This window comes from Stegostoma tigrinum, chromosome 44 (assembly GCF_030684315.1).
Source record: "Stegostoma tigrinum isolate sSteTig4 chromosome 44, sSteTig4.hap1, whole genome shotgun sequence".
NCBI lineage: Eukaryota > Metazoa > Chordata > Chondrichthyes > Orectolobiformes > Stegostomatidae > Stegostoma > Stegostoma tigrinum.
This window is the reverse complement of record NC_081397.1, coordinates 5,271,659-5,284,008: the sequence shown is the minus strand read 5'-3', so window position 1 is coordinate 5,284,008 and position 12,350 is coordinate 5,271,659. Positions and strand designations below refer to the sequence as shown.

Genomic DNA, 12,350 nt, shown 5'->3' with positions numbered 1-12,350 from the left:
AGTGTTTTCCTGGGGGAAGACAGCAGAGTTTACTCCTGTAAATCAACATCAATTAAGTTTTACCATGTCAAAAAGATTACTGTAATACTCAGTTTATAATTATTAGGATGTTTCTGTTCTTTAACTTCTTCTGAACAACAGTGCTCCAAAAGTCTGTCATTTCAAAAGAACCTGAGAGATGATGACAGTGTCATGAGACATCTGCCTTTTCTTTAAAGTCATCATTTCAAATGCAGGTCTGATTCCATTTTAGCTTTCAGCTGCGCCTTGTCTGAGGATTTTTTAAAAAAATATATATCTGTTTCAATAGCAATTGAGTAAAATCTAGAAATGGAACGATAATTGTACAGCTCCACATAAGGTGATACCCAGAGCCACTGCAATGTCTGCGCAGTTCATGTTACCAAATCCCAATGCACTAACTGTAGAATATATTGACTCTAATCCATGTCCTTTACAGGGTTCTTATATTTCCACAGTCTTGTCTGTGTTTCGACTTTGACTGCACAATGTCAACAAACAGCATGAAACAGAAGCCAAACAAGGAATTTCCATCAGTGGTTGGGAATTTGAAAACCACAAGACTGACCCCCAGCAGCTTCTTGCCGCTGTGTCTCCCTCAGCAGGCCCACACACAGCCCGAGAAAGGCCTCTCTCTCCCCGCCCCCAGGCCGCTCTCTCTCTCCAAGTTCCGGGACCAGTTCCTGCTCCGTTCGGCCTCTTACCAACAGCCCCCGGTTCTCCCTGAACTGAGCCCGAATCAATACCGGTCGCGAAGCGCCCAATCTGTGTCCCAGACTCACATGTCGATGCGCTGCCGGAAGGAGCCTGCTGCTCCCTCGCTTCCCTGGGCGCTGGTCTCTCCATTGCGGTCTGTTTCAAACAAACCTCTTCCACTCACTAAGTGAATGCCCCTCAATGGAAGCGCAGGGAGAGGGCCTCACGCATGCGCTCCTCTGGTCATCAAAAAGCAACAATGGGGGCAGGGCCAACCTCACGCATGCGCTGTTACCTCCAGCAGAATACGAATTGATGTTCATGCAACCTACGGGTTGCATCATTATGGCACTGCAAAATGCCCAGGATGGACATGTCGTCTGAGGAATGGGCCCAAGCTATGCCTGCCTCTTTGTGGCATATGTAGAACAGTCCCTCTTCCGCACATACACTGGCCCCAAACCCCACCTCTTCTACCGTCACATTGATGAATGTATCGGCGCTACCTCATGCTCCCAAGACGAGCTCAAACAGTTCATCCATTTCACCAACACCTTCCAGCCCAACCTCAAGTTCACATGGACCATCTCCAACACATCCCTTACCTTCCTGGACCTTTCTGACTCCATCTCAGGCAACCACCTATAAACCGATGTCCATTTCAAGCCCACCGACTCCCGCAGCTACCAGGTATACACCTCGTCCCACTCACCTTCCTGCAAAAATTCCATCCCCTATTCCCAATTCCTTTGCCTCTGCCGCATCTGCTCCCAGGATGAGGCAATCCACTCCTGCACATCCCAGATGTCGTTGTTCTTCAAGGGCCGCAACATCACCACCCTCCCCCCCACCCCCGCAGCGATCGAGAACACTGTTGACCGTGTCTCCCGCATTTTCTGTACCTCATCCCTCACACCACGCCCTCACAGTAATTGCCCCAAGCGAATCCCAAAGTCCTCTGGCTTTCTGTAAGAAGGCAACGAATGGTGGTTGATGGAAAATATTCAGCCTTGAGCCCGCTCATTAGTGGTGTGCCTCAAAGATCTGTTTTGGGACCACTGCTGTTTGTCATTTTTATTAATGACTTGGATGCAGTCATTGGTGGATGGGTTAGTAAGTTTGCAGATGACTCTGAAGTCGGTGGAGTGGTGGAGAGTGTGGAAGAATGTTGCAGGTTGCAGGGAGACTTGGATAAACTGCAGAATTGGGCCGAAAGTTGGCAAATGGAGTTTAATATGGCTAAATGTGAGGTGATTGACTTTGGGAGGAATAATAGGAATGTAGAATACTGGATCAATGGAAAGATTCTTGGTAGTGTGGATGTGCAGAGGGATCTTGTGTCCACATACACAGATCCATGAAAGTTGCCACCCAGGTTGATACTGCTGTTAAGAAAGCTTACTGTGTGATAGGTTTTATTGGGAGAGGGATTGAGTTCCGGAGTCATGATGTCATGATGCAATTGTACAAAATGCTCGTGCGGCCTCATTTGGAATATTGCGTGCAGTTCTGGTCGCCCCATTACAGGAAGGATGTGGAAGCATTGGAAAAGGTGAAAAGGAGATTTACCAGGATGATGCCTGGTCTGGAGCGCAGGCCCTATGAAGAACGGCTGAGGGACTTGGGTCTGTTCTCATTGGAGAGAAGAAGGCTAAGAGGTGATTTAATAGAGACATACAAGATGATCAGTGGATTAGATAGTGAGAGTCTTTTTCCGAGGATGATGACTTCAGTTTGTACAGGGGGCATAGCTACAAATTGAAGAGTGATAGATTTAAGACAGATGTCAGAGGCAGGCTCTTTACTCAGAGAGTGGTAAGGCCATAGAACACCATGCCTGCCAATGTAGTTAACTCAGCCACATTAGGGGCATTTAACAGTCCTTGGATAAGCATATGAACAATGATGGGATAGTGTAGGGGGAGGGGTTTAGATTAGTTCGCAAGTCGGAGCAATATTGAGGGCCGAAGGGCCTGTTCTGCGCTGTATTGTTCTATGTTCATTACCACCCCACCAACCTCCGATACAACGCGTCATCCTCTGACACTTCTGCCATCTACAATCCGACTCCACTTCCAAAGACATTTTTCCCACCCAACCCTTGCCTGTCTTCTGGAGAGACCACTCTCTCCGTGACTCGCTTGTCCAATCCCACCACACCCGGCACTTTGCCCTGCAACCGCAGGAAGTGCTACACTTGCCCCCACACCTCCTCCCTCACCCCCATCCCAGGCCCCAAGATGACTTTCCACATCAAGCAGATGTTCACCTGGATGTCCGCCAATGTGGGAGACTGCATCTGCTGTACACAGTGTGGCTTTCTGTACATTGGGGAAACCAAGCGGAGGCTTGGGGACTGCTTTATGGAACATCTTTGCTCGCAGTAAACAAATGCACCTCCCAGACGCGAACCAGTTCAACTCCCCTTCCCATTACTGTGTCCTCAATTTCACCCAGGAAGGCATGGTATAATGTGTATAAATGTAAGGTTATACACATTGGTAGCAAAATAAAAGGAAGGCACTTTATTTTCTGGACGTCGATAAATGGACACAGTGGAATTTGCAATGAGACCTGGGTGCCCTCACAAATCAATCAATGAAATGAGGCATATAGGTGTGGCAGGCAGTGAGAAAGGCAACAGGTATGTTTTCCTTCATGGAGAGAGAATTAGAGTACAGGAGAAAAGTAGAAATTGTGACAATTTAACAGAGCATCTGTGAGACAACACTGAGAATATTGACAGCAGGTGTGGCCTCCTTATCTGAGGAAGGATGGTGTCACTATAAAGGTAGTTTTAGTGGGCAGATTGCTGGGATGAAAGGAGAGATTGAATTGTTGTGTACTTAAATTCAGAATGATGAGGGATTTTCTTAGAAATCTGTAAGACACTGGCAGTCATAAAAAATATAAATGCTGGAAAAAATATTCCTGACGGTGTGAGTGACATTTTTCAGAGATGGGATAGGATATTTAGGGCTGAGAAAGGGAGAGATTTCTTCACACAGAGAATGGTATGCCTCTGGAATTCTCTACCGCAGAAATCAGCCACATCCAACTCACTATATGATTTCAAAATGTTATTGGGTGTAGCAATTGTGAATAAAGGGAATCAAGGTATAATTGGCTTAATGGCAATAGAGAGAGAGTGAAGGTGGAGGGCTGTTTTTTTTTCGACTAGGGTCCTGTCACCAGTGCTTTCCACAGGGATTGGTCCTGGCTCTGTTTTTGTTTGTCATTTATAAAAATAATTGGAATCAGAATATAGAAGGCATGGTAAGCACGTTTGTGAATGCTGACAAAGTTAGTAGCACAGTGAGTGGAGAAGGTTTTCTGAGATGACAAAGGGATCGTGATCCAATCGGCTGGGCTGCAAAATGGCACTCAACTGGATAACTGTGAGGTTTTGCATTTTGGTGCAACATACAAGGGTAGGCCTTGTACAATTAATGGGTAGTGTTGCAGAACAGAAGGATCGAGAATTCTTTTCAGTCTGCATCACACCTCAACAGGATGGTGAAGAAGGTGTTTGGCACGCTTTCCTTCACTGCTGAGTCCTTTGAGTTTAGGAGGTGACAATCACATTGACGTTACACTGGGCATTGGGTGAGGCCAGTTGGCCAGTGAGAGGAAGGACAGTGTTAAGGTGGAGATGGTTCAAAAGAGGCTCACCGGTAATTGCCGAGTATGTAGTTTTCGAGTTATAAAGGAAGGATGGAAAGGCTGGGAGTTTTTTTTTCACTAGAGTGTGGCATGTTGAAAGTCAGCTTATAGAAGTTCATAAAATAATGAGGGGGTGAGACAGAGTTAATGGCAGTTGTCCTTTGCCTGGGATGGGGGGAATTGAGGAGCGGCGTGAACATTTTTACAGTGACAGGAGAGAGATTAAAACAAAAGACACGAGGGTTTTATTGTCACAGAGCCGGCTGCAAGTGGAATGAACTTCCTGAGTAAACGGCCCATGTGACTACAAATACAGCCTTGAAACGGCGTTTGGATAAGTAGGTAAACATGACAGGTTTGAAAGGAAACAGGCCAGGGACAGGCTGGTGGAACTAGTTCAGTTTGGCATTATATTCGGCATGTTATGGTTGGACTGAAGGTTATGCATCCTTGCTGAGCGACTCCATATGAGAGAAGAACGGACACAGGCTATTGAGTTAGATCACCTGCCATTTTCATGATGAGTTGGAGGAGTGGTTTGAAGGGCCGATTGGTCAGGCCAAGTTGCCATTATATGTGTTTCTATGTCTGATTACTCCCAGAACCGATGTTGAGTCTTGTCACCGGAATGAAAATTAAAAAAAAACTGATCTGGGTGATCAATATAACTTCAAACCAGATGATTGGCTTTTGCAGCTGAATGTGGAGAAGAGCGAATCTCCAGCACACCGGCCTCAGAGAGTTTAAGAGTTACTGAGGGGAAAATCTCCAACTAACTCCCTGATATCGAGCAAAAGCTGAAAGGAAAACAAATGATATCCTTCCATATTTACATTTGGCGATGTTTCTGGCCTGTGACTGTGTGGATGTGAATATTGAATCAGAGAGACTGTGGGAGACGGGCGGGCGGGTTAGTCAAACGTCACTGTGTTTGTCTGTCCGCTCATATCATGATATTTCCGAATCTCTATTGTGCAGATCGAAAATATTTTCAATTCCATTTATCCACCTGCTCCCCCACTAAACCCGAAAGCTAGAATTCAAGGCTGTGTATTTGTTGATTTCAAGATTTCAGTCCAAAAGTGAGGATAATGCCAGCGCTCAGCTCAGAGAGCGCGATCAGAGCAGCAGCAAAATGCGTTTAACTCGACAACGGAGCCGTCAATTCGAGTGAAAACTTTTTGGCCGCAAACCTTCCCGTGTCATGGTCAGGAACGATCGAACCTGGCTCTCTGGAGATGCGGAATTGCAGAGGAATTGGAGAGTTTCTGCCGAGAGAGAAACACAGAGAGGCAGCAGGAGCAGGGAGCTGAGGGCAGGTTGTCTCCGCGCCGTCCGCTCGCTGCCTTTAAGTTGCTCAGTGCCGCCACCAGCAGCTTCATCGCTGACCCAGCTCAGTCTGACAGAGAGAGATTCAGCGCAGAGTTCCCGACATGAGCGACAGTGCAGCCGCCGAAACGGCTCCTCCAGCCTCCGCCAGCACTAAACCCAAGACTCCCAAGAAGAAGAAGGCGGCGGCCCCCAGGCAAAAAACAGCCGGTCCCGGGTTGGGCGAGCGGATTGTGAAGATTGTCGGGGAGAACAGCGATCGGAAGGGGACGTCTCTGGCCGCTATAAAGAAGGCGTTGCAGAGAAGCGGGGTCAATGTGGAGAAGCAGAATGCACAGATCAGGATGGCTACCAAGAGGTGCCTGGCGAAAGGCTCCCTGGTTCTGGTGAAGGGCCAGGGCGTCTCCGGCTCCTTCAAACTCCCAAAGAATCAGGTCAAGGCAAAAGTGGGAAAGAAGGCGAGACCCGCAGCAGCCGCCAAGAAAGCAGCCGTGAAGAAAACAACGGCCAAGAAGGTGGCAGCGAAGAAATCCCCAGCCAAGAAAGCAACAGGAAAGAAAGCGGCCGGCAAGAAGGCAGCAACGCCAAAGAAAGCGGCGAAGAAAGCAGCGCCTCAGAAAAAGACTCCCGTGAAGAAGGTGAAAAAGACCAAGAGCCCCAAGGCCTCAAAACCGGCCCCAAAATCGGTGAAAACGAAGACGAAGGCCAAAGCGAAAGTGACCAAGAAAGCAGCAAAGAAATGAAGCAGTCGGTGTAATGTGTCACCACCTGAACCCAAAGGCTCTTCTCAGAGCCACCCACATCTCTCCAGGAAAGAGCTGAGCCCGGATCAAATGATCCCTGAGATAACAAGGTGGAGAGCTGGCTGGACATAACAGGCCGAGCAGGAAAGCTGACGTTTCGGACCGAGATCCTTCTTCCTGCTCCTCTGATGCTGCTCGGCTCGCTCTGTTCATCCAACACTACACCTTGTTACGTCAGATTGTCCAGCATCTGCAGCTCCGTCTCTAAGTCAAATTATCCCTGTCCCGGTTCCGAGTGCAGACAGAGCATAAACTTGAATTGATTCTATTAACTCAAATATCACATTTCCGAGAGCGGAGACTGAAAATGAGGATGGTATCATGTGGGGAGGGTCACTGGAACTGCATCTGGTTATTTCCTCCCACGGCTTGTAATTCTGCCCAGACACTAATGTTGCATATTGCAGTATAACCCTTCCAGGAATGATATTTTATCTAATGTTGATGCTACGATCTCTGGCGATGTTTTAACGGTTATTGCTTCATTTTGCCTGCGAAATACATTTCAGGCAGCAATTGCATTACAAACTAAACATGCCCCGAAAAAAATGGGATTCTGTAATTAATCGCTCAGAAGTTGTTTAAATCGGCGGGTTTGATAAGATTGATTAACCACGGTTACCCAGTCGGTTGATCAGTTTGCCTGGGCTGTATTAAACCCCGCGCTTCCCTCCTGACTGGTACATTCAGATCAGGCAATTTCCCGTGTCCGGTCCGCGCTGCCTGCAAACGGTTTTTAAAAAAAATGGGGTTAACAGCGCATGCGTGAGGCTGGCCCGGTGCCCCCAATGTTGCTTTTTGATGACCAGGGGAGCGCATGCGTGATGCTCTCCCCCTGCGCTGCCATTGAGGGGCATTTACTCAGTGAGTGGAAGAGGTTTGTTTGAAACAGGCCGCAATGGAGAGACCAGCGCCCAGGGAAGCGAGGGAGCAGCAGGCTCCTTCCGGCAGCGCATCGAGATGTGAGTCTGGGACACAGAGGGGGGCTCCGAGACCGGCATTGATTCGGGCTCAGTTCCGGGAGAACCCGGGGCTGTTGGTCAGAGGCCGAGCGGGGCAGGAACTGGTCCCGGAACTTGGAGAGAGAGCGGCCTGGGGGCAGGGGGAGAGAGAGGCCTTTCTCGGGCTGTGTGTGGGCCTGCTGAGGGAGACACAGCGGCAAGAAGCTGCTGGGGGTCAGTCTTGTAGCTTTTAGACTTGTAAACACTGCAAATTCACTGTTTGGCTGCTGTTTTACGCTGTTAGTTGCGAGTTGCCGGGGATGGTGGAGGGCGCAGTGGAAGACCTATAAAGGACGCAGATTGGAGTTGACAGATCATACGTCTCGGGAAAAATATTTGGAATAGCGGCTGTTGTTCTCTTCAACAGTCAGTGTGTTGGGATCTGGTAACATGAGCTGTGTCAACGGTGCAGCATCTTCAGGTAGCACCTTAGATGGAGCTGTGCAATTATTGTTCAGTTTCTGAATCTCACTCAGTGTCGAATTACATATTTAAAAACACAATCCTCAGCCAAGAAGCAGCTTGATGTAAGAATTGATTCAGACTTGTGTTTAAATTGATGCCCTTAAAGATCAGACACAACTCTCATGACACAATGTAATAAAATGTGAGGCTGGATGAACACAGCAGGCCAAGCAGCATCTCAGGAGCACAAAAGCTGACGTTTCGGGCCTAGACCCTTCATCAGAGAGGGGGATGGGGGGAGGGAACTGGAATAAATAGGGAGAGAGGGGGAGGCGGACCGAAGATGGAGAGCAAAGAAGATACAAGAGAGTTGCAATGGGAGAGAGATTCCCTGAGGTTGGTCCGGAGGGAGGAGGGTAACTTCTTCAGGTTAGGCATCCCTGGAAGAGGCTTTGCAGTGAGGTTAAAATAGTATCAGAGATAATGGGAACTGCAGATGCTGGAGATTCCAAGATAATAAAATGTGAGGCTGGATGAACACAGCAGGCCAAGCAGCATCTCAGGAGCACAAAAGCTGACGTTTCGGGCCTAGACCCTTCATCAGAGAGGGGGATGGGGGGAGGGAACTGGAATAAATAGGGAGAGAGGGGGAGGCGGACCGAAGATGGAGAGCAAAGAAGATACAAGAGAGTTGCAATGGGAGAGAGATTCCCTGAGGTTGGTCCGGAGGGAGGAGGGTAACTTCTTCAGGTTAGGCATCCCTGGAAGAGGCTTCGCAGTGAGGTTAAAATAGTATCAGAGATAATGGGAACTGCAGATGCTGGAGATTCCAAGATAATAAAATGTGAGGCTGGATGAACACAGCAGGCCAAGCAGCATCTCAGGAGCACAAAAGCTGACGTTTCGGGCCTAGACCCTTCATCAGAGAGGGGGATGGGGGGAGGGAGGGGGACATGACACAATGTTGTGGTCCAACAGGCTTATTTAAAATCACAAACTTTTGGAGTTCTGCTTTGAGAGGTGAAGTTCAAGAAAAGAAACATCCTAATAACTGGTACCTGAATATGTTAATCTGTTTGATATTGTCAAATTTGGCTGATGTTGATTGACGAGAGATATATCTTCTGTCTTCCTCCAGGCAAAATACTTGAAGAAACCAGTTGATGCAATATTTCCTCGGTACAAAGCCGAGTGTGCGCAGTTGCTTCCAACGAACAGCAGGCACGTTCCTGTGATCAGAATGGAGAATGTCTTTCCCATAGTCAGAGCGGATTGAATCAGACTTACATTGAGCTCGATTTCCAGAGACTTGACCAAGGGAAAAACCACCCAATCCCAACTGAGAAAAGGCAAGTTTCTCTTTTTCATGTTTCCATTGCCAATTGACATCCCGCTAGTTCCAATCAACATCATTCATAGTCCATCAACATTCACATCTTTGAAATGTTAACAGGTGACTCTTTGTTGAAAGTACTCAAACTGGAACTGTATCCAGTTTGAGGCAAAATACATTTCCTCAATGTAAATTGGATAGAGAGAGACTCCTCCTACCACCCCCTTGATCATGACCCTGCCCTGATCACCAAAACATCATCTCCCAGACCATCCACAACCTCAACCCCTCAGGTTACGTCCTGCCAACAGCCTCCAACCTCATCTTTCCCCAACGCCATATTAACTGTTTCTGCCTCATTCCCAAAATCCACAAACCCGACTGCCCCTGTTGACCCATTGCCTCTGCCCCTGTCCCACCAAACTTTTATCTCCAATTATCTCAACTCCCTTTTCTACACCCACCCACCTGCCTCCCCAAGTCCAGGAAGTCCCACCTATGTCTGTAACACCACCCACATCTTCTCCTTCAACTCCTCCCACTCCCTACAGTCAAAGGGGGTGACCATGGGTGCCCACATGGACCCAAGCTATTCCTATCTCTTTGTAGGATACATGGACCAGCCCATCTTTTACAGCTACACTGGCCCCACCCCCACCCCGCTTCCTCCATTATATCGATGACTGACGGTATCGATGTTGCCTTGTGCTCCCACAAGAAGCTCAAACAGTTCATCCACTCTACTAACAACTTCCACCCCAACCTCAAGTTCACCTGGGCTATCTCCAACACATCCCTCACCTTCCTGGACCCCTCGGGTAACGAACGAGAAACTGATGTCCACTTCAAGCCCACCGACTCCTACGGCTACCTAGAATACACCTCCTCCCACCCACCCTCGTGCAAAAATTCCATTCCCTTCTCCCAATTCCTCCACCTCTGCCGCATCTGCTCCCAGGATAAGGCATTCCACTCCCGCACATCCCAGATGTCCAAGTTCTTCAAGGACCGCAACTTTCTCTGCAGTCGTCGAGAAGGCCCTTGACCTCGTCTCCTGCATTTCCCGCAACACATCCCTCACAACCGCCCCAAGAGGATCCCCCTCGTTCTCTCTCACCACCCCACCAAGCTCTGGACACAACGTATCATCCTCTGGCACTGCCGCCATCTACAATCCGACCCCACCACGCAAGACCTTTTCCCATCCCCACCCTTCTCTGCCTTCCGGAGAGACCACTCTCTCCGTGACTCCCTTGTTCACTCCAGACTCCCCTCCAACCTCACCACACCTGGCACCTTCCCCTGCACCGCAGGAAGTGCCACACTTGCCCACACAACTCCCTCACCCCCATCCCACACTCCAAGATGACCTTCCATATTAAGCAGATGTTCACCTGCACGTCTGCCAATGTGGTTTCCTGGATCCATTGTCCCCAATGTGGCTTGCTCTACATTGGGGAAACCAAGCGGAGGCTTGGGGACCGCTTTGCGGAACACCTCTGCTCGGTTCGCAACAAACAACTGCACCTCCCAGTCATGAACCATTTTAACTCCCCCTCCCATTCTTTAGAAGACATGTCCATCATGGGCCTCCTGCAGTGCCACAATGATGCCACCTGAATGTTGCAGGAACTGCAACTCCTATTCCGCTTGAGAACCCTGCAGCCCAATGATATCAATGTGGACTTGACCAGCTTCAAAATCTCACCTTCTCCCACCGCATCCCAAAAGCAGCCCAGCTCTTCCCCTTCGCTCCACTGCATCCCAAAACCAGCCCAGCCTGTCTGTGTCTCCCTAACCTGTTCTTGCTCTCACCCATCCCTTCCCTCCACCTCAAGCTGCACCTCCATTTCCTCCCTAGTAACCTCATCCCATCTCCTTGACCTGTCCGTCTTCCCTGGACTGACCTATCCCCTCCCTACCTCCCCACCTATACTCTCCTCTCCACCTATCATCTTTTCTCTCCATCTTTGGTCCACCTCCCCTTTGCTCCCTATTTATTCCACAACACTCTGCCCATCCGTCTCTGAAGGGTCCAGGCCCGAAACGTCAGCTTTTGTGCTCTTGAGATGCTGCTTGGCCTGCTGTGTTCATCCAGCTTCACACTTTTATCTTGGATTCTCCAGGATCTGCAGTTCCCATCATCTCTGAGATAACGACAGTATCCTCTTAACATCAAGTATCACTCCATCAAGCCGCATTCAAGGCATGAACCTCCACCACTTCTGCCACCTTCAATCTCACTCCACTCCCAAGGACACTTTTTTCCCTCCCCACCCTTCTCTGCCTCCCAGAGGTACTGCTCTCTCTGACTCCCTCGTCCACTCCACATTCTCACTAGCCCCACAACCCTGGCATTTTTCACTGCAACAGCAGGAAGTGTGACACCTGCCCCGACATCTCTCCAAATATCCCCATCCCAAGCCCTAAGAAAACCTTCCACATCAAACAGATGTTCATCTACATTTCCTCTAATGCGTTGCATTGTATCTGCTGTTCCCGATGTGGCCCCCTCAACATCGGGGAAACCAAGCGGAGGCTTGGAGTCTGCTTATTGAACACCTATGGTCGCATCTTGACAAATGACTGCAACTCCCAGTTGTGAACCACTTCAGTACCCCCTTCGACTCCTTGGACAACATATCCATCCCACGCTGCTTCTAGTACCACAGTGTTGCACCGGAAGGCTGCACAAACAGCACCTCATATTTCGCTTGAGAGCCCTGCAACCCAATGTTCTCAATGTGAGCTTCAAAATCACTCCACCACAAACCCATCCAGCAGGTCCCTACCTCCTTGACCTGTACATCTTTTCTCTGACCAATCTGCTCCTCCCACTTCACTGACCAACCCACACCTGCACCTCTGGCCTACTAGTATTATCCCTACCTCCCTGACCAGTCCATCTTCCCTCAACTGACCAACCCACATCCAAACTCCCTCCCTACACTTACCTTTACTGGCTCTAGCCCTGCCTCCTCGACCTGTCCATCTTCTCTCCACCTATCTGGTCCTTATGCACCTTTCATCATCATCTCCTCACTTCTCTCTTCTTTCTCTTCCCCCGTTTCTAACAGTCCCAAAATATCAGCTTTCCTG

General features: G+C 49.0%; 1 protein-coding gene across 1 annotated transcript; it reads left to right on the top strand.

The window, feature by feature from the left end:
• The first annotated feature begins 5,813 nt into the window (after positions 1 to 5,813).
• LOC132206902 (histone H1-like) lies at positions 5,814 to 6,452 on the top strand. The gene has a single exon (XM_059642001.1). The coding sequence runs from the start codon at positions 5,814 to 5,816 to the stop codon at positions 6,450 to 6,452; it is 639 nt and encodes a 212-aa protein (XP_059497984.1).
• The last annotated feature ends 5,898 nt before the right edge of the window (positions 6,453 to 12,350 follow it).

Excerpts from the sequence above, each read along its gene's own strand:
- LOC132206902 (XM_059642001.1), top strand. The coding sequence starts at position 5,814 with ATGAGCGACAGTGCAGCCGCCGAAACGGCTCCTCCAGCCTCCGCCAGC.